The sequence below is a fragment of the Cnephaeus nilssonii genome, assembly GCF_951640355.1.
Source record: "Cnephaeus nilssonii genome assembly, chromosome: 13".
Taxonomy (NCBI): Eukaryota; Metazoa; Chordata; class Mammalia; order Chiroptera; family Vespertilionidae; genus Cnephaeus; species Cnephaeus nilssonii.
In genome coordinates, this window is record NC_137084.1 from 30,436,609 (window position 1) to 30,459,169 (window position 22,561).

A 22,561-nucleotide genomic window follows, 5' to 3' on the forward strand; every position below is an offset into this window, starting at 1 on the left:
TTCGAATCCCAGCTTTGCACCAGCTTATGATTGCAGGCAAGTTAACATCTTGGAGACTCAGTCCCTTTATTCTTAAAATGAGGACAATGATAATAGACTCCAGGAAGGAAGACATTACTGAGGGGCCTGGAGGAGCAGGCGGGTGTCTAGAAACTTTCCAGATCCAGGGCAGAATCCTGGGGCAAGAGAAACTCAGGGGTGCCAGTTCCCTTGCACAGTGAGATTCACACTGGGATTCCAGGAGTTGAGCCAAAGTTTCCCTCTACAAAAATCCAAACACAGCATCTTTGCCCCCTCAGCATTTTTAACATTATTTTTAAATATCCTCACTAGAGATATGGTGTGGGTTTTTTTGTTTTTTTCATTGATTCTAGAGAGAGAGGAGGGGAGAGGGAGAGAGAGAAACATTGATGTGAGAGAGAAACATCGATCAGTCGCCTCCTATATATGTCCAGACCAGGGATCGAATTCGCAACCTGGGTATGTGCCCTGACCGGAAACCAAACCCACAACCCTTTGGTGCATGGGATGACCGCTCTAACCACTGTACACACAGGCCAGGGCCCATAACATTTTAAACTCGGAGAAATACTAGTATTCCACACAGGAGATTGCTCTTCTGGTTCATGACTTAGAATGGTGTGTGTCTCTGGGTGGACTTGTCTGATGAGTTATGGAACCCTTCGTATTTCCTTGCCAGGGAGCTCAACTAAATTTGGTGCTCAACTCTGGACTAATCTTTTACCCGGGTTTGGGGTATCATTATTTCTTCTCTATTATTCTTGCTTTTTCTTCTTTTCTTCTTCATTTCTAAGGGTTCTGTTATAGGTGTGTTTCATGGGCCTCACACATTTTTTGTGCCACTATTTGGGATAAGGAATAGGGGACTGAGATTCCCAGGTCAGGAAGTGAGTAGGAAGGCATCCCATATGGGGTATATATGGGGCAGGTCAATAATCCCCGCTATGGTACCCCTGAGGCTGATGTCTCTGTTGGTGACCACCAGTGAGAGGAGCTCCTGAGGCCACTTGTTCTGTCTTTAGACAGCTCTAGAGACATGCTTTTATTCCTTAAGTCAACCTCCCTGCCCCTCTCTCCCCGTGACCCCAGCTCTGCCCTCTGGAGTCACCAAACACACCTGCTTCTCTTCTTCTCTGTGACAGCCCTGCCCACAGCTGCAGGTGGGCCTCCGACCCCACCCCTGAGCCATCCCTGCTGCAGGCCAGGCCTCCGCTTCCATCACACTCCCTGTCTTGGGCCAACTCCCTGGCCTGGTTCAGAGCCTGCTTTTCTTGAGCACTCACTGTGCATGGCTAAATGGATCACATGCTTTACCCTTTTTAATCCTTACAATCCCCTTGGTGGCATGGGGGAGTGTTTAGCTTTGTTGAGCCTCACTGTCCTCTGCTATCAAGTAACAATGACCGCCATTACCAACATGATCTCATTCATCTTTAAAAAACCTCTCTAAGGGAGGTGTTATTTCCTCCATTTTGCAGACAAGAAAATTGAGGTTCAGAGTGATTACGAAGTGCAAAACCTCAAAAACCCTCACAGTTCGGAAGTGGTAGGCAGAATTTGAAACCAGGCTGTTCTGACCCCCAAACCACTATGTGCTACCGCTTCCACTTGCAAATCTCTTTCATACACACACACACACACACACACACACACACACACACACTATCTGGGCCATCAGCAGGTCTGTCCTGATTGTCCCCATTTGACAGATGAGTAAACTGAGGATCCAAGCTTCATGGTATGTCCACTAGGAATCCACAGGGAAATTTTCCCCTGTGCCCATTTTTTTTTTCATCGAGTCAGGGGTCCTAACTCCCAATAGGGTATGCATGTGTATATATATGTGTGTGTATGTTGGGGAGAAAGGAATAAAAAGGTGACCCAAGAGGGACAGCTCAAGGAGGGCAGTGGGCACAGCCCAGGTAGGACCAGAGTTGACTGTCCACCTGCTCTCTTTCCAACAATATTTACTCCTAATCCCAGGCCTGTGTAGGGCACTGAGTACAGAGTGAACCAAACAGCCACCTGGCAGAGGGAACTATTTATCAAATAACTGTACAAGCAAATACATACCTATATGAGGTGATGAGGGCTTCAAGAATGCACAATGCATTTGATGGGATATATATATGTGTGTGTGTGTGTGTGTATATATATATATATATATATATTGATTTCAGAGAGGAAAGGAGAGGGAGAGGGAGAGGCGGGAGAGAGAGAGAGAGAGAGAGAGAGAGAGAGAGAGAGAGAGAGAGAGAGAGAGAAACATCAATAATGAGAGAGAATCACTGAGCGGCTGCCTCCTGCATGTCCCAATCTAGAGATCGAGTCCGAAACCATGGCATGTGCCCTGACCAAGAATCAAACCCTGACCTCCTGGTTCATAGGTCAACGCTCAACCACTAAGCTATGCTGGCTGGGCCATTTGATGGGTCTTAGGCAATGAGTCTTGGGGTTAGAGCAGCCCCCAGGAGGAGGTGACAAGTGCAGAGGTTGGAAGGATGGGTAAGAATCAACTAGGGAAACATAGGCTACGAGGAAGAGCATTTTAGGCAGAAAGACAGCATCTGAAACAGCTGGTCACTCCCTCCTTTTTATTACACTTCCCAGGGCCCCACTGTCTCTTGACTTTCTCCCACCTCACTGACTGCTCCTTCTTGATGTCCTTTGCCAACCTCTTGTCCCAGCCTCTAACTATCGGGCAGTCCTTGGTCCTCTTCTCCGTCTACACTCATTCACTTCAGTGATTCACCTCGTTTCAAGGCTTAAACACCATCACCCATTCAAGTCCCACTAACAGCATACGCCTAAATGTTTACCTGCTGTCCAGCTCTCCTACGGAGCTCAGGACTTCAGCGTCCCAGTCCTTAGCATCCCTAGGTGGAGGTCTAATAGCTCTCTCACCAACGTAACAAATCAACCAACTCCTGCATCAACCCCACGGCCTGCAGCCTTTTCCATCTCATGAGATAGCAGCTCCATCCTTAACAAAGACCGGGGAGTCATCCTTGACACCTCTCTTTCTGTCACACCTCCCATTTAGTCTATAAGGAAATCCTGTTGGCTCAGCTTGACATAAATCCAGAATCTGACCACTTCCCACAACCACTGTTACCACCCTGTCCCAGCCATCATCATTTCCCTCTAGATTATGGTGAGAGCCTCTTAACTGGTCTTTCAGCTTGCAAGATTCCTGGTGCGCTAGGACTACCTTCATCCCAGCAGCCAGACATTCCTTTCAACATGTAAATCTGACTGTGTCATGTCTCTGCCCTGAACCCTGCTCACCATTTCTCTCAGAGGAAAACCCAAGGTCCTCACAATGCCCTGTAGGTCCGCCATTACCCCTCCAAGCTCCTCTCCTGCCACTGGCCATCTTTGTTCCAGACACACCTGCCTCCTGAAACATGGTCCTTAAATATACCAGACACATGCCTGCCTCAGGGCCCTCACACTGGCTGTTCCCTCTGCCCAGTTATCCTCAGGGCTCATTCCCTCACCGTCTCATGAAAGTGCCAGCCCACTCTGACCACTTTATTTTAAATTTCAACCAGCACCCCCCAACCAATCTGGCTTCCCTTATTCCACACCCCGCACATTGCGCGTACCATTTTTGAACACAAACTTTCCCCCAGCTTTACTGAGGTAGAGTACACACACAATAACAGTCTCCCAATGTAAGTGTCCAGTTGGATGAGTATTGATACTTGACACTATCTAATTTACTGAGTTTTCACATTTATCGCCCATGAAGTGGCTGGATCTGGGGATCAGGCTGGCCCTGCCGCCAGGCCTAGCTACATGCAGCACACTGTGCTCAGGAGCCAGGAGCACAGCTAAGCAAGAGCACAGCTTCCCCTCTGTAGGAAGGTCCTGGATACACGTCCTGTGTCCGCTGGCCTCAGTCCTTCTATCGACACAATGGGCATAAGAAGTTTACTCCCTTCAGCCTCCTTAGGAAGGGAACCTCTCCTCTGGGGCCCACTTTCCCTCTTCTGTACGGGCAGTGCACACAATCACTGATTTACTGATGCTGTATCTGCGTCTACACTGGCAATGTGCACGGTCACTGATGTCAGACTGGCCCTTACACTGGCACTGACCACGCTTACATCAGATCTTCATCTACGCTGATAGAGGATAATCTCTATCCACGAGTCTGTGACTAAACTGGCCCCGGATGCACTCACAAATCACTCAGCTATGTTCTCATCAACTCAAGTCTCCACAGAGATTGTTTGTTACGCTGGCAACGGGCAGAGATTGAGAGCAGACCCACGTCTACACTGGCAATGGGCACACTCATTGACAGCAGACTCACATACACATGGGCAGCAGGCACAATCACGTTCATCTCTTGGCAATGGGCACACTCAATACACAAAGACCTGAGTCCCCACCAGCACTGACATGAATGACTGAGGAGCGTGAGCACAGGGCACAGAGGCTCCTGCCAGCTGCAGGCACAGGTTATGAAGTTCAACACCCCGAGTACTGCCAGGGGGCAGAACCTGGCATGGGAACCTGGAATTCAAAACCAACATGCGGGCACTGGGGTGTGGAATCTAGAATCTGGGCATCAGAACTGGAATCTGGGACACATGGCGACATGAGACCATGTCTATTCCCAGCATCTTGAGATCACTCAAGGTGAGGAGAGACTTGGGCTGTGTGACTCCAGCACCACCTGCCCCCTCCCTATCCCACACCCAGGCCGGCCCAGCCACCCTGGGCTTTAAAAAGCACCAGGAAATGTCACTTTCTTTTTGAGGAGGTGCAATGGGAGGAGATGGCCGAGCCAGTTTAGCTGCCGGCCTATTCAAAGGCTGGAAACAGTGACAGCACCTTCAAATCCTGAAGCTTGTTTCTTACTCAGGCTGGATGGAATTCCAGCCCCTTTCCACACAGACGGAGCCTTGCCTAGTGCCAGTCCAGAAGTCCCTGCTCCCACTGGGCTGCATTTCCCCATCTGCAAAGCGAAGAGTGGCCTGGATCCACTCAAGCTCCAGCTCTATCTCCAGGACCCATGTGCTACCCACAAGAACACCTAGATCCTACCAGAGACAGCCTGGATGAGATACAAGTGAGGGCGGCTCCTCCCGAAAGAAGAAAGCTCCAAGGACATCCGGCCATCCATTGATGCAGCTTTCACACAATTGTTCGTTGCTTCAATCACCAAGTATTTACTGAGTGCCTATTATACAACAGGTACATTTCACAACCACCTCCAGAAATAACAGCTTTACATAAAGCTCCCAGCACAGAGCTAAGCACATAGTAGGTATCAATCATGAGGATAAAGATACTTACTGTGTGCTGACACTAATCCTGAGCTGGACCCGTTCCTAGGCACTCTTACATGACTCATCTCATTGCCCATATATCATCTCTGAGGTCCACACTGCGGTTACCATCACAATTTTACAAAGAAGGAAACTGAGGCTTGGAGAGGTTAAGTTGTCCATGATCATGCACCTGGGAGGTGAAGGAGTTAGGCTCTGTCTGACTCCAGAACACATGCTCTTAACCACTCCCCTAGACCCTCTACAAACATTGATAGAATGGGTGCCTGAGTGAATGAATGAAAAACTTTGTGTTGGTGCAAGGACGGGTCCACAAGCCTCCAAGGCCATTGGCATGCCTGACGGTGGGGAGCATGTGTGTGCAGATGTTTGTGTGACTGCATGTGCAGCTTTTGTATGGAAAGACTTTCCCTTGTTGTCTTGGTCTTGTGTGAGTGGGAGCTATACTTAGCTGCAGTCACGATTATAATGAGCAGTTAGCAGCGCACCAGGCACTCTCTTTGGGACCTGGTTTGCTGGGGTCAGTGTATGTGTGTGTGGGGGTGCAGCCTGGTGCCGGGGGACACCAGAGCAAGGCTTTGTGTCTGTGAGTACAGACGCTCACAGCACTGTGCCTTGTGTGAATGGAGATCCTTAGCTCCAGCTGAAAGCATCTGCTCTAGGCTAACAGATTCTAAGCCTCCAGGCCCTGCCAAGCTCAACTACTGGCCACCTACCTATGTTCATGGTCCCTTTATTGGCCCTTGCTAGGCAATTAGAATGAAAGCCTTGGAGCTCATATCTAGAGCCTGGGATTGACGGCAAAAAGCAGTGGGAAGATGGTGGATCTCGGTATACCAAGCTTGGTATACCTCAGGAAGGCACATTCCTCAGGTATGCTCAGCATGTTCTGGGGTTCAGAGGCCAATCCCCTACTCACTATCTGCCCTCCAGTGGCTTCAGGGAATCCGAAACACCCTGGGCCTGACGCCTCCGTTGTCACATGGCACTGCCTGCAATTTCTTCCCAGCCTGTCCTGGTGCTGCTCCATCAGAGCCTCTAACCTTTGAGAGTGGACCAGTCCCCTAGGCCAGTCCCTGCCTCCAGTTCCCAGCTCCCTCACTCCACAGACCACCCCTCTCCTGCATCTGGCAAACCCACGTTCTCCATTCATGGGCTGGGTTGCTCCACTCTGCCTTCCACCTTAAAGTCTTCAGCGTCCAAGTGCCATTCTCTGGGCTGTTTTCATTTGATGAGAGGTGGGACTTCCTCTCCTGCCTTGAAGCCTAGAGACTAGAAATGTATTCATCCACCCTCACATTCATCCATTTGTTGACCCATCCACTAAGCTACCCACCCATCTGGGTATCTATCCATACGTCCTTCCCTCCATCCCTTCATCCCTACCCATCCACATATCCATCTTTTTATCCATTCTTTCATCCACTTGTCCCTCATCCATCTGTCCACCTCATTCTTGACCAGAGAACCATAGCATAGTAGGGCAGGAAGGAACACTGGCCTGCTAATTCACCTTCTTAATCCCCCAAAGAAGACTGGGGTCTAATCTCCTTTCACCAGTTACTAACCATGTGGTCTTATATAAACATATTTAATCTCTCCGGGCATTTTTTTTCCTTCATCAATACAATGGAGATAATATCGAATCCTTCTACCTCACAGGGCTGCTGTGAAGTATGCTGCTTCAGCCAAGATGGACTGGCTCTATGTTACATAACAGGCACTATCATTGCTTAAACTGGTCCTTGTCCTCTAAGAGGCTGCAGCTGTCAGGAAGACATGTAACCTCAACAGGTCAGCTGGGTCAAGGGCAGGAAGAGTTCTCTGGGAGAACAGCCTCTTGGAGGCGGGTGCGGGGTGGGGCGGGGGGCGGGGGTCAGGAAAGGCTCCAGACAGAAGGGGCCATCAAAGCTGGCCTTGGAGGAGGATCCATTCAGATATGTAGAGTTGGAAGAAAGGGCATATTGGTGGAGGGAACAGAATAAGCAAAGGCAGGAGGCAGGGGGAGCTAGAGCATGCTGGGGGCACGGCTGATGTGCCTGGAGGCCAAGGGTGGGTGGCCCGGAAAGGCAGGACTGCTGGAATTTCCAAGGGCAGCACAACAGGGCTGGAGAAGGGCCAATGGCCATGGAAAGCGCAGCAAGCCAGGGCAAACCACAGTGATTCCTCACTCTGAGGCTTTTACTCAGATCCCTGACGGCCAGACAGGAAAAAATTATCTGCATGGTGACAGCCAGGCCTCGGGAGAGACGACTCCTGCCGCCTAGAAGGAAGCCAGCTCCTGGCATTTCTGACCTTTGTGTCGCTAAATATATCATTGGCGACAGTGGCTCGTGCCCCCGAGGCTGTGGGGCCATCAGACAAGGCTTCCACGGCAGGCTCCCTGTCTCTGTGGCTCGGCCAAAGCCTCATACCAGCTCCCTGGGGAATCTGAACTCAGGACCAGGGGGACCAGGGTGGCAACGGTGCCTCAGGTCTAACCCGCAGAAGGGCCTCCTGTATGCCAGGTACCATCCTGGGGCTCTGGTCTGAGACTCCCTCCATTCACACAGGAGGAAACAGGCTCAGCCAGATGACACTTGCCCTAGCCCACACCGAGGCAGCGGGAAGACCAAAACCCAGGCCCAGCCAGGTCCAAGGCCTGTGCTCTCACCTCTACCGCGTCCCCTCTCAACATTCGCCCTGCCCTCGAGATGGGGGTCTCCTCCTGCACGTGGCCCTGCAATGAGTCATATTTCTCCCTCACAAATGATCTTTCTGCCTCTGGTCTTAGTGGATTTTCCCAGCATTGCCGAGAGGCAGGGGACATCATTATGCATGCTTTATAGGTGAAGACACTAAGGCCCAGAAGGACAAGGACCATGCTCCTGGTGTGTGGACTGGTCAGGGGACAAGTTAGGAGCACCATGGCAACACGGGGAGAAGCACACTGCCCTGGGCAACCCTGAGCAGATGACAGCCACATGCGCTTCCAGGAGCCCAGCCTCTGGCCCTCAGCCCGGGCCTCTGGCTGGCTCGAGGTAGCTCAGCAGGTGACTGTGTTTCTCACAGCTGCTCAGAGAGCCCCTGAGGTTGAGCATAAAACATTAATCTCTAAGTGTAAGATGCTGGCCCTGGGGTCTAAAGCATGTTCACAGTCCTGGTGACAAGGCCCAAGGAAGTCCCACTTGCCTATTCTACCAACTGCAGGGGTAGAGACACTCCCTGGGGGACCACTGAAGCCTCCCTGGTCACCGAAACCGCCCTGAAGACACTAGGTTCCTATTCTCAGAGCCTCCAGGGGGTAAGGCCAGTGTCTGCAGAGCCTCCTAGAAAGAGGCCTCATGTGCCAAATGGTGCCCAGAGGGACACTAGGCTGTGCCATGCACTGTGCTGAGGGCTTTCTGTAGCTTATTTCTTTGGGTCTCATAGCATCGCCTTGACATGGGGACTCTTATTATCGCTCCCTCATAGCTGAGGTGGCTGAAGCTTGCAGAGGTCACACCTAGGTGTGGACCTTGGCAGTGTGGCTCCAGTCTGCTGTGCTAATTACTATCCTAACCGTCTTCTCTCAACAACACACCTGGAGTGAGAGCCAGGTGAGCAGCCATCGAAGGCTATGTGAATGGAAATTGCTCACAGGACTTTGTCTGGAAGGGCCCCTCACCTCTGGCTCCCTCACCAACTTCTCTCCAGCTGCACAGCCCCCTCAGGGAACAGCTCACCCCTTAGTGTGTGGTGGCCATGAGTGGCCCCACAATCTCCTTCCCTCTCTGAGGCCCAGCTGCCTGGAGGTCCAGACTGTGCAGCCCCTGTGGCCAGTATCTGTTACCTAGTAAGTGCTCAATATTTTTTTTGAATGAATGAGTGCTAACAGCAGCCCCTGGCAGGGGACCCACACAGACTCTTTATGTGCAGAGTAGGGATGTAGGGAGAGGAGTCCCTTTCTGCACTGAGGATGGGAAAGGAAAGCGGTAAAGTGGGGGAGCCATTAGGGGCAGGAGTCCAGGGGTTTGTGCATTGCAGCTGGAGCCAGGGTGAGCAGGATCAGGCCTGCCAGGCCAGCAGGGTCTGGGTTGTGTCGGGTGGATGGGGTATCCGAGGCCCTGCACGGGCTTGAGAAAGTTTCCTCTGGCTGCCATGGCCCGGGCTGAAGCAGCATCTGATCCCTGGCCCAGTGAGGCTGGCCCCTGCAGCCTCCTGAGCTCAGCTGCCTGGGGCCACCTCAGTTAACATTAGCTCGTCCCCATCCCGCCTGGCGTCGGTGTGGCGGGGCCGCCCAGCCCCAGAGTGGGTACCACCCACTGGCACCAGTAGGAGCCCCAGCCCTAGCGCCTGTCCTGCAGCAGCTCCTGGGGTCTGCCAGGCTCCTGCTGCCACTGCTCCCCGTGCCTGAGCATCCGCTGTAACGAGGAGATGCTTTAATCCTGAGCTGTGACGCATCCCCCCGCCTGCCAGCCTCTCCACGCTGGCATACTTGTCAGCATCTCAGGTCCCCGTGCTTGGCTCCTGACCACAGCCTGGTGTCAATGGCCCTCCCTCCCTCTCCACCTGTAGGTGAAAGTTCCCCCATTCATGTCTCGCATTCCCCAGTACAGCTGGGCAGGAAGGTAGAGCCCAGATGAGCAGTCCATTACAACAGATGGGGAGACTGAGGCTCTGAGGGGACCGTGACCTGCCCAGGACACACAGCAGATTTGTGGCAGCACCAAGGCAGAAGCCAGGCACTCTGAAATCTGGCCCCTGGGAGGCCGACTCTGGAAGGAGGAGCCCTCAGGGCCAAGGTAGGTGAGGTGACCCCTAGAGAGGTATTTAAAGGGAGAGTCAGTGCAGAAAGAAGGAAGCAGACAGGGAACAGGTGAGGGTTTGCTTGGCCCTTTTAGAGCCAAGCGCGGATAAAAAGACAATAACGGAACCCATGGTAATTAAGCACTTATGTTCAGGGTTCTAGGCGAAGTGCTTAACACATTCAATCCTCGTGACTTCCTTATGAGTGAGGTGCTATTAATATCCCTCTCCTGAGGCCCAGACAGGTTAGGGAACTTGTCCAAGGTCACACAGCTGGGAAGTGGTCGAGCTGGGATTCGAACGCAGGTCTCCTGGCTCAAGAGGCTGTGCTCTTGGGCAGAACAAGGCTCCAGGTCATAGTGCCAAGGTCAGGTAGCCAGGAAGAGGGGGCCGGCTGTGAAGCCCACCCACTTTCTACTGAAGACATAATGAAGGCTCAAAGCAGGGGGATTCAGGGGGAAAAGAGTATGCTAGGCCTTCGAGGGATAGAATCTGTGTTGAAAGCCAGTAACAAATGCCTAGAACTTCCCACCAACACAACTGGTAGAGGAAAGGGGCCCATGGGAGGGGAAAAGGAAGGGAGGGAAGTAGACGGGGAAGGAGTCGGGAAGGGAGAAGGAGAAAAAGAACCTAGCTGGCCATCAGGGGAAACAGAATCCTAAGGGAGTTGGACTTGGGCATTGGGCTGGACCGAGTGGACCCGGGAATTCAGTGTCCTTGCAATGTCACCATCCTAAGAGCTTGTGCGTCCTGGTTTTAGAAAACAACTTGTTAGCCTCTGAGCCACGGCTGTTGGTAGTGCTTGGGCTGATGCCGCGTGGAGGAGTTTGGAGAGATGGAGGGGCCAGCGTGTGAAGGGCCTCATCTGGCCCTGGGCAGCGACAGTGGCAGGTGGAGCCCTGACTAGGGCACCCAGCACTCCCAGCACTGCCTCAGCCTCTGCCTCTCCATCGGGGCTGCAGGCTTGTGGGATGGAGGGACTGCGTTTCTAGGTGAGGCAAGGAAGGAGGGGGCCAAGCAGTAACAGGCTCAAAGGTGATGTGCCAATGTCTGACCTATGTCTTGAACTGTGGCTCCTTATCATTCTTTCAATCAATATTTATTTAGCACCCACTATGTGCCAGACCCTCTTCTAGGTTCTAAGCAAAGAAAAATGTATAAAAGAGACAAAAGTCCATGTCCTTGTGGAACTTACATTCTAGTGGGGGGAAGCAGACAAGAAACCAGGTAAATAAGTATTACACTCAGATGGCAGTAAATGCCAAAGAGAAAACAGGAAAGCATGAAAGGGGGAAGGGAAAGGCAGGGTGCGATTTGAGACAATGACATCTGAGTGCAGACCTGGAGGTGAGGGAGGAATCTGAGGGCTAGTGCTCCCCCATGGAAGGAACCTCGAGAGCAAAGGTCCTGAGGCAGAAGCAGAGCAGCTGCTGGTGGACTGACCAGGAGGCCAGAATGAGCACAGAGGAGAGAGGCAGGGGAGCAGAGGGATGGGTGGGATGCAGGAACTCAGTGGAGATCGTAAGGGGCTCCTTATAACCCTCATGAGGACTTGGGTTCCTCCCCCGAGTGAGGCAGAGCAGGGTGGCTCGGTCTGACTAGCATTTCACCAGGATGGCCCTGACCATGGTGTGGAGAAGGTGCTGGCAAGGACAGCAGCAGTTTGCAGCAATCCCGGGGACAGAAGATGCAGCTTCAACCAGGAAGGTAACGGTGAAGGTGGTGAGACTGGGTAAGTTTTCAACGTGAAGACCACAGGATCTGCTGAGGTGTGAGGGAAAGAGAAGCCAGGATGATGGCAAGGTTTCTGGTTTGAGCAACTGGACACAGGTGCCATTTACTGACCTGGGGACTCATGCCCAGGCCCATCACCCTAACTGACGCCAACGTCTTGGGCCCCAGGAAAGGTCAGAATCACCGGTGAAGCTTTGCTACCCTGAACGCACCCATCCAGGCCCCTCTGCATCCTGACACTTCCCCTCTACTGTGAACTGTTGCCCACATCTAGTACTTCTCAGACTCTAACATATGATTCATCTGGGACTCTTGTTAAAAATGCAGATTCTGAATGAGTACATCTTGGGGGGAGGGGCGCTAAACTCTTCTTTTCTAAACACTGCCCAGGTGACGCGTTGATGCTTTGCTCAGAGGACCACACTGAGTAGCAAGAGCCCCCATGTCCCCCGCTGCAGACCCTCCCTCTCTGAGCATCAGCATCATTTGGGAGTGGAAACATACTGGCCTGACCCTACGATCTAAGAATCAAATTCTTGCTAGACAGAGCCCAGGAGCCTGACCAATTTTGAAGCATCCCAAGTAATCTGAGAGTCAGCCATGGGTGGGAGTCTTCCAACAACCTCCCCTGCAGCCCCCGTAGCAGCCATTGCACACACCCCTAACCCAGCCTCATCCAGCAAAGCAGCAGCTCGCTGCTCCCCTCTCCACAGCGCCCCTACACCAGCGAAGCTAGCCCCCACCCTGCTCCAGCCCTACAGCCTGGCACAGCATCTCTTCTCCGAGTGCACCTTCCTGCAGCTCTCAGAGGGCAGATAGCCAAGAGACGGGCCTGGGAAAGAGGGCCACAGGTGCCACCCGCTGGGCCTGAGCAAGCACCCCCTAAAGAGGTGGTACCCCCGGGTCTGTGCCTATGAAAGAGCATGCCACGGATGTCTCCCAGGGGCCCAGCGCCAGAACAGACCCCAAGCAGAGGGTGATTACTGTGCCTTGAATGAATGGATGAGAGCAGGTTGAGGGAGCCTGAATGAGTGTAGGAGGAAGCTCTTTAGACCCCACTGCCATGGGCTCCTACCCTTGCCAGGAGAGTTCACAGGGGCCCTAGAGAAGAGCTGGGCCGAGGAGGAGGAAGGAGAGCTGGGGAAGGATGAATGTGGCTCCCACAGAGCCTCTGGGAAGTTGAAGCCCAGAATTCCTCTACTCCTGGCATGTTGGACCTGGGAAGGGGCTTGGTGGTCATTTAGAATGACCTCCGTATTTTACAGGTGGAGAAACTGCAGCCTGAAGGGACCATGGAACTTGCCCAAGGGAACCTGGTTGGTTTAATGGCCTAGCTACAGATCTTGATCCGGCTCAGTTGCATGATACCTGCATCCGGGGCCTTGTCTGTGGCCTCATCTTTCCACATACCTGGGCAGGTCCCTAATCCTGAGGACCTGCCTGTCCCCAGCCACAAGCCTCCATAGCTGACCTCAAATCATGCAAACCTGGTGACTCCATGCCCAACCCAGATCCCTCACTCTTAAAGGAGGGCATCAAGGGGCAGAGTAGCCAGGCTAGGCATTAGGGACCTTGAGGGATGGTCTTTCATGTTCAGCAAAAACTGATGGAGGGGAAGAGATGAGCAAAAACCAGAGGTTGGAATGAGGGCTGAAGGTGAGGATGCCAGGGAGGAGCCTGTCCGAAGGGAGTGGGAGACATGGTAGGTCCAGAGCAGAAGGCCTCAAATGCCAAGCTGAGGAGGAGCCAGCATTGCTACCATGCATCGCCTCATGCAGAATAACTTGTGATCCTCCCCAAGCTCTCTGCCACCTCCCTGCAGGCCATAGAGGAGCCTGCAGTTGGGGCTGCTTGAGACACCTTCTGAAAACCCTCTTCCAGGAGCTGCCAGAGGGTGGGAACCAGATAAACACCCAAGCCTGGGCCACAGCAAGCCAGAGACCCCACCATCCTTGGAAGCGACAGGAGGCAGCACTGAGCAGTGGTTATGGGCAGAACTCCGGTGGCAGGCCGACCCAGGTCTGAATGCTGGCTCTTACCACTCGTCAGCTAAGTGACCTTGAATAAGTTACTAAACTTCTCTGAGACTCAGCAGCCTCATCTGTGACATTGGCAGGCTAATAATAATACAGTTCCATGGGATTCTTGTAAGAATTAAATGAGAATATGTAAATTAAACTCTTAAGACTTCTGACACATAATAAATGCCTTAGTAAACAGTAGTGTTGTGATTCAGGAAAAGAAGGGGGTTCTGGAAAATCCTGCTTGGGGAATGATAAGAACAGGATTTTGGCCAATTTGGGTGGACTGACCTGTGGAGGTCTCACCTAGCTGTGCTGGGCCCGAAGGGAGGATCAGGGAAGAGAGGTAGGAGGGCAGGTAACTGCTTATTCTCCCTTCCTCAGAGGGAGGAAATAAAGGGAGGAGGAAAAGAATGCCACAGGTAAGATTTGGTGTTCTTCAAAAGCTGAGAGCCAAAAGAAATGCAAACAGCCAGACCCTGGACCAAGAGTCTCGGGTGTGAGTTTGAGTCTCACTGATTCCTGTGTGGTCTTGGGCAAGTGTCTTTCCTTCTCTGAGCCTGTTTCTTCTCCACTAGAGAAAAGTGGCTAGAGGTAGCCTGGGGGCACCCATCTGCTCCAATAGTCCCATGTATGTGAAGGGTAGTCCCTCCCACCCAAGCGGTTCCCCTGCTGAATAAGGACTGGGCAGCCAGCATTCCCTGTAACTTCTTAGCTCCCCGCTGCCCCCAAACACACACACATTTTCCTTTGAGCCTGCACCCAGGGAAGGGAAGCTCAGGCCAGGGTGGTGGCCAGACTGGCCTGGGGGCTGACGGGAGACAGTGGCTTGAGGCCCTGACCTTTTGGTCCAGAGCAAATACACTGGTCATGGGACTGCTCAGAATAGCTGTAGCACTATATTCAGCTGTCTTGGAAGTTCCCTGAGATCCCTGGCCCAGGCAGCCGGCCCTGAAATGAGTCCCCACCAGACCCCCTCCCCCACCACTGAGACGAGGTGGGTTGGGGTGGGGTGGGGGGTAGGCTTGAGCTAATCTCCTCCAAAGCTTCTGGCAGATGCTAGATCTCCTGCCCAGGGTTAGGGAGCACAAATTGCTGCCCCCAGAGCACCAGATTCCAAACATCCCCTGAGGTGTCTTAAGGTGCATGGGGGTTCCCAGGCTACTGAGCAGGAATTTAGAGACCTGGGTTTCTGAACCAGCCTCCCAAATAACCTGCTCACGTGTGACCTTGGGCCTCAGCTTCCTCATCTTCCATAATAATAGATCCTATTGCTTATGTAAGAAGCTTAGCGTCTGGAGGCGGAGACAAACCTGAATCAAGCAAGGCTGCTAATGAACATTTTACTACAAACCAGATAGCGTCTCTGAAGGCAAGGACTCTGGTTCTGAATCCTGACCCAGACTGTGGAGTCTGGGAAGGCATCACCAAGGAACTGATGTTGGAAGCAGGGTGTGAAGGATGATGAGGGGCAAACTAGGAGCAAAGAGTGGGCCAGCAGGAACAGCATATGCAAAGGCCCTGAGGTAGGCAGACCTGGCACATGCAAGAAACTGAAATGAGGCCGGGGTGGCTGGAGCTCGGTGAGCGATGAGGACAGCCAGGCCAGAGGAGACTGAAGAGGCAGGCAGCTATGAGCTGGGGAAGCAATAAAAGGTGTTAAGCAGGCAAGGAGGTGAGCTGTCAGACTTGTGAGTTAGAGACCTCTGTGGTTGCCAAGTGAAGGATGCACTGTAGGTGCAGGGACTGGAGGTGGGAGAGCAGTCAGGAAGCTGTTGGAGAGTTTGCCTGAGGGAAACAGTGGTGGCTTGAAGCAGGAGGGTGGACATGGAGACAGAGGGCAAAGGATGGAGTCTAGAGAGTCATGAAGTAAAATGGTAATACAACTAACAGGAGTAACACCAGCAGCCAACATTTACTGAGCACTTACTGCATGCCAGGCCCTGTGGCTCGGGGCTCCCCACATATTACCTCAGTCAATCTTTCTACAGCCCTCTGGGTGTGGGTTCTATCATTATGCCTATTTTAGGGGTGAAGAGGCTGAGACTCTGAGTAGGAGATTCTGGGTTCCTGCCTTTCTTTACTAGGATGGGAGCTGGGGTTGGGGGGTTGAAGGTACCATTCAAAGACATGAGGACACCTGTAAAAGCATCCTGGGAAAGAGGACACCTAATGGGGGATACACTGTGGCAGGGAGCACTTGGGGTGACTCCCTCACCACGGCTCATGGGTTTCCTGATCTGGGCTCTGAGGTGAGGGGCAAGCTACCTAGAAAGGCCCTGGTCCCAGCTCTGTCCCAGTCCCTCTGCCTGCCAAGCCAAGGCTCCAAGAGTCCCGTGTCAGCTGGGACCCAAGGGAGAAACAGAAGTCTCTGGATGGACTCTTCATCCCAGCCACTAGGTGAATTTCCTTCCCAGGGAGTTGAGGAGGCATTGGACTACAGCAGGTCCCATGGAGGTGGGGACAAGACAGAGTGACAAAGACCTAGAGTTGGAGGAGAGGTGGGCAGTGGGGTGGATGGAAGAGGAGTTTCCATTGGCATTTGCTCATCATTTTGGAAGGTCAAGTGACTCTAGGGGACAGATGTCAACACACACACCGAGACACACACACACACGGGATACTCTCCGGCACAGGGCCCACCATTGACCCTGACCTGACACAGAACAATGTTCCTGATGACAACATGCAAGTCATAGATTAAAGCCAAAGGCCTCAGACCTGCACCTGCCCCCAGGGAAGAGAGGAGGGCAGGCCGCCTCAACACAGTCCTGCCTGCTCCCACACCTCCCACGGCTTTGCATGCTGGGACTGCTGTTCCCTGCCATCTGCCTGGCTAATTCCTACTTGCCCCTCCAAGCTTCCCCAGCATTACCTCCTCTGGGACAGTTCTTACACTCACAGTCCCAGGAAGCTCCTTCACAGCCCTCGCCACATAGTGTCACCATCACCCTTTCCTCGTGTGTGTCTGGGGCAACACCCCTTGCCCCAGAATACAAGCTGGGCTCACTGTGTCCCAGCTCCCCTCCCCACCCTCACCCCCTCAGCCTGGGTGCCCAGAAAACCACAGGAGAGAAGGCCAGGGAACCAGCTGCTCTGTCACCACTAAAGAGACGGGACCTCCCACCCCAGCCACGGAGCCCCTATCTCCCAGAGACAATGCCAAGGCCTGGGGGAGGTGGCCTCACCCCCTGGTCCAGGCAACAACTGGCCGGGGCTACAGAGTATTTCTATTGAGGGGAAATGAGGAGCAAAACTGCTCACTAAGGCGGCTCAGAGGTCCCAGGAGATGGAGGCAGCAGGCAGGAAGCTGGTCTGCAGTTTCATCTTCCTCAGGGAACACTCACACCCAGGCAGCACAAGGTCTCTCTCACATCTCACATACAAGCACACACACCAACACGGACACAGTTTCTCACACACAGTCTGTATCACACATAGATTCCCCTCCCCACACAGCCTTACACACACAGCTTCACACATCAATGCATTCACACTCACCTCAAGTCTCACAGCTCTCCCAAGAATCTCAACCTCTCTCTCTCTCTCTCTCTCTCTCTCTCTCTCTCTCTCTCTCTCTCACACACACACACAGTATCTCTCTTACACATATAGTCTCTTTCCTTCATATACACACTCTCCCCCACGCAGTCTCATTCTCACACACGAAGTCCATCTCTCAAAACACACACAATCTGTCTCTCACACTCACACGGGATTTCTCTGGTAGAGACGACAGGATGTCACAGTCAGTCTCATCACACACACCACTGTCACACCCTGAGTCTCACACATATTTTTATTCGCATACAGTCTTTCTCACACACATGAAGAGTCTCTCACAGCCACAAAGAATCTCTCTTGCACAGGTCCTCTCACACCTGCAGCTTTTCTTTCACACACATATACAATGTCACACACATACAGGATTTTGGCCTAAAATCTACAAAAAAAAAAAAAAAAGTAAATCCCACCACTTTGAGGAGGCTTGGGGCCCCTGTGGGGGAGGGGTAAACAAAGGTGACAGCAGCAGCAGCAGCAGCAGCAGCAGCAGCAGAGCAAAGATGGAGGGGGAGGGAGGGAGGGCAGCCCGCTGGTCTCTGCGCAGATGAGCCGCAGAGAGGCAGCGCAATGCAGCGAGGCCTGCTGGAGGGAGGGCGGCAGGAAGCCTGGGTTCTAATCCAGGCTCTGCCCTCGGTTCCGTGTGCCCTTGGGCAGGTCCCTCCCCCTGTGGGCCCCGGTGTCCTCATCTGTCACGGAAGGAAGTTGGAACGACTCCATGAGGCTACAGGGGAGAAAAGGCAGTGGCATTGATCGGCTGGGTGGGGGAGGGGGCACCTTCCAACTTATCTCTATTCCCCTCTGCTACCCAGCTTTTCCCTCCAAGTCTGCTCTTCAATGGACACTTGATAGAATCAGGACTTTTAAATAAGGTTTTGTACACCAACAAGCCTCCACACCACTAGCCAGCCCATTTATCTGCATTGGATGAAGTCCACCCCACAGCCTAGGAATGTTCAGTGGGAGAAGATGGACAGGAGAGGGGGCTGGAACCTGCCCCCACATGACCCCTGCCAATTCTGAAACTCAGGGACATAGGTCACAGCCCTAAAGGTGAGCCCAAGGTGGCCCGGAGGATGGCGCCTCTGAGGAGGACGACGTCCCAGGAGACCGGTTCTAGTCCTGCTTAAGCTTCTAGCTCCCTGGGTGACCTTGGACAGGGTCCGCAGGGGCAGCATGAGGAGTTTGGCCTTCTCCCTATTACCCGCCCCCCCCCCAACACACACACATCTATTCTAGGATTTAATGTATGACATTCTGACCTCCTAACCCCTCCTCAAAGGACGCTAAGACACTGAGTGTTTATCTCAGTAACAGATCGACCAGGCCTGTGCCTAAACACAGCTTCTTTCTGCTAGTGGACACCTCAGTGTCCCCAAGCCCCCTTTCCCACACGGATGATCCTCAGCAGCTCAGCAGACACTCCTGCCCCCTCCCTCGCCCCATCCTTCCCCCTCAGTTCTAATGGGCAGGAGGGAAGGCCTGTGGAGCAGTAAAGAAAGAGTGGGCAGAGTCAGCGGTTTGCCTGGTACGGGGGTGGGGGTGGCTATGGATGGGGGAGGGGCTCTGCTTTAAATGACTACCTCTGACCCTCTCCTTCATGCCTTAGGCTCCCCTCAGGCCTCTGAGGACAGAGCCCAGGACAGGCAAGGGTTATCTCTTCCAAGGGAGGTGGCTGCTGCCAGTGTCTTCCTTTGGGGCTTAGTTCAGTAGCAAAAGCCCTTAGAATTCACCAGCCCTCCCTCTCCTGTTTTACAGATGAGGAAACTGACCCAGAAAGGCCACCTGAGGGGCCAAGGTCAGATGCCCTTTCTCCCCTGAAACAACCTGGGGTCAGTCATGAAAGGGGGGTGGCTGGTGAAGACACACCCCCCCCACAGTCTTCCTCCTTGTAGGCTCCCCCTGGACACCCCCTCTCTGCCCCTGACAAGTCAAGGCATAAGCTCCAGCGCCCCCCTCCAACACCCTGCCCTTTTGACAAGGAAGGACAGTCTCTGTGCCCAGGAGCAGGTCTCAGAGGAGTCCTATCCACCTCCCCACAGCTGAGTCCTACACCAACTTCCGAGCCAGTGATTAACCATAAAGATCCCCCCTTGACCACCTCCTCCAGAACGGCCTGAGGCTGCTCCCTGCGGAGGGAGGGGGTCCATCTCAAGCAGCAGACTCAGGCCTCAAGCCCTTGTCCATGGGCCCTGGCTGGCCCCAGATGCCCTTACCTGGCAAGAAGGAAGGGGCCCCAGCTTCCCTCCCCACACCTAAACCCAAAGGGGGGGATCAGACCTTCACCGTGTACATCTGCAGACACACACATGCCTGCACAGGCACTCCTGCACACTCAAACATTTACACATGCTCACTCCTTCTCACCACATCCTTTACGCACCCAAATATACACCACCACACTTACATAAATATGCACACACAATCCACTCACACACACAAACACACCCATTCATACTCGCTCATACATATTAAATCCGGAAATACACAAACCTTACTACATACAAAACTAGTCACCCTCGGAAAAAAAAATCATCCCCTGTCTTACACACACCACACGCACCCCCTTTCAGTTTTGACTCACTAGGTACCAGTTACCGAAATCACCCCCACCCCCCGCCCCATCTTCCGATAGGTAAGTGCCGCTTACCCTGGCGTAGCGAGATGAGTAGGGGTCCTCAAAGAGCGCCCAGATGCGTGGCTGCCAGCGGCGCCAGAAGCTGCTGGGCCGTCCGTCCGGGGAGTCGCTGAGCGCCAGGCGCTTGGTCATCTCCAGCTCGTCCTCTCCGTCGCCCGAATCTCCGGGGCCGTCGGCGTCCGCGTCGTCCGCGCTGTTGTCCAGGGGCGCGCCGCCAAAGCTGTCCAGCGCCTCCTCCGCGTCCCGGTGCTGGCGGTAGGTCATCCAGCAGCAGGGCTCCACGTCGGTCTCGTCGATGCCCCAAAAGGCCAGCTCCTCTTCGTAGAGCGGCCCGCACACGTCGGCTGGGCAGTGCAGCTTGCCCGTGCGGTAGTAGTTCAGAATGTGCGCGAAGACGCCCGGGTGGCGGTCGAAAAAGAACTCGTCGGCGCGCGGGTCATAGTCGAAATGGCTGTGGGCGTCGGGCTCCGCCAGCCAGGCGAGCCGCGTGCCGGGCAGCGTGCGCAGCGTCGAGCGGTACGTCTGGTGGCGCGTGCCGCCCACGTTGATCACGATGCGCTCGCTCTCGTCCCCCTGGCCCATCGCGGCGCCCCCTTAGGCATGGCGCGGCCCAGCGACACCCATGGGAGCGACCGCCAGGGGGAGTTGGCGCCGGGGAGGGGGCGCGCGGCCTCCTCCCCTCTCCCCCCAGCCGTCGGGGGGTGGGGTGGGGGGTACAGAGGACAGCGGCTCTGGCGACCCAAGCCACTCAAGGGAGGTTTCTGTCGGGTGCTGATCCAGGGCCGGGAGTGTGTGCGGGATCCCAAGGGTCTCTAGGCGCCAGATGTAGGAGGGAGCTGGTCCGGCTGCGGAGGAGGCAGAGAAGGAAAGGAGGGCGGGAGAGAGGGAATGAGGAAGAGAGGGAGGGGTGGGCGCTCAGCGGCGAGCCCCGGGAGGAGGGAAAAGGGGGTGGGGGGACCGGGCTCCCGTCCCCATCTCAGCGAGAAAATGTAGAAAGCGACACAAAGCTTTTGAGGGTAAGGTCAGCTGCTCCCAGAGCCAGGCAGATAGACCAGCCCCCAGAAGGAGGAAGGGTGGAGGGGAAATTTGCGCTCTGTTGTGCAGTGGTCGCCGCAGCGCGCTCTCGGCGCGGGGGAGATGGATGCCCGCTGCCTTCCTCCCTGCGTGGCTGGGCTGCAGCTAGGGGCGCAGGGCGAGCTCCGGCCCCCTCCCTCTTTCCTTGCCTGGCTGCCTGCTCCCCCCGGTGGCGGGCGCGCCTGCCCGCCTGCCCGCCCTGCTCTCTCCTTCTCCCCGCCTCTTGGAGGAGATGGCGGGGCCCCTGGACAGGGGCACAGGAACGCTGCTCGGTGCGGCTGCCGTGGAGCGCTGCGCTCCGGCTCAAGCTGGGGTTCCGCTGGGCTGCGCTCGGACTCCGGCTGCGGTGCTGAAGGGACAGCTCCCAGTTGTGGAGCCTGGTGGGGCCCCGCAGGGGTTCTCCGGGCTGGATTCGGTCTGCGGGGCCGGCGGGCACTGGCTCCGGTGCCTCTGCGCTCGGGGCTCCGCGCCCCGCTTCAGGCAGGCGCTTGGCGATGCCGGCCGAAGAGAGGGGGCTGCGGTCGTCGGGCCCGGGAGGTGGGGGTGGCAGGTCGGGGCGCGGCGCGGCGAGGCCAGCGAGGTGAGGCGCGGAGCGGCCGCCGCCGCGACGCTGCTGCCGCCCGGGCTGCTGCCTGGCTCTCTTGCTCGCTTGCTCGCTCGCGCGGTCCGCGTCCAGCCCGCCGCTCTCCGGACACGGGCAAACGGCGCGCGCAGCCGCACTCGCCCCCGGAGGGAGGCGCCGCGCTGGGTCCTAAAGAGCCCTGATTCCGCGCCCCCTCCCAGCCTCTCAAGGAGTTGGGCCTCCCTCAACCCCGGCGCTGGGGGCGCCCTCCCCGCACGGCTCCTGCAGCTCCCGGGCACCCGTCAAGGCTTCACTTTTCCGGAAGGGAAAGCCACTCGATGGGCGATGGGCGAGGGCTCCGGGAGACGTCTAGGTCAGCCTCCCCAGGTCAGACTGAGGTGAGAGGAGTGTCGCACCTGCCCTTCTCTTTTCCAACCGGGGACTGTCTTATCCCTTAGTGAACCGAGACGCCCCATCCCTAGGAGAGACACGGCCCCAAGCAACCCTTTAATACTGACCCTTGCCACGGGATCTGAAGCCCACATGATCCTTTCAAAGGTACCCTCTCTCATAGACCTCAAAATGTCTCCCCCACCTCCATACATATAACACACATGCTGTCCTATAAGCTCTCTACTAAGGATCCAATGATCCTGGATGCTTATTAACCCCTTTCGACCCCTTACTGACCCCGGCCTTTCATAACTGCAGGCTGACCCTAGTCTCCTGTGAGTGCCACACCTTCTGCCATATCGATCCTGCTCACTGATCCTCCCTCACTAGCCCTGGATCCTTAGGTGGGGATCCCTTATGAGAGGGGCGCTCTACCCTAAGAGGTCCGAAGGTGGTCCTGAAGGTTGAAGATCCCTCCTCTCACCGC

General features: G+C 54.7%; 1 protein-coding gene across 1 annotated transcript in view; it reads right to left on the reverse strand.

Moving 5' to 3' along the window:
- KCNC1 (potassium voltage-gated channel subfamily C member 1) overlaps positions 1 to 20,627 on the reverse strand; it is a gene marked incomplete at both ends in the record, with an annotated part of 39,538 nt that extends 18,911 nt beyond the window's left edge. The window contains one exon of the mRNA XM_079788156.1: positions 20,058 to 20,627. Within this exon, the coding sequence (XP_079644282.1) occupies positions 20,058 to 20,627 (570 nt within the window). The remainder of the gene's footprint in view (positions 1 to 20,057) is intronic.
- Between the last annotated feature and the right edge of the window lie 1,934 nt (positions 20,628 to 22,561).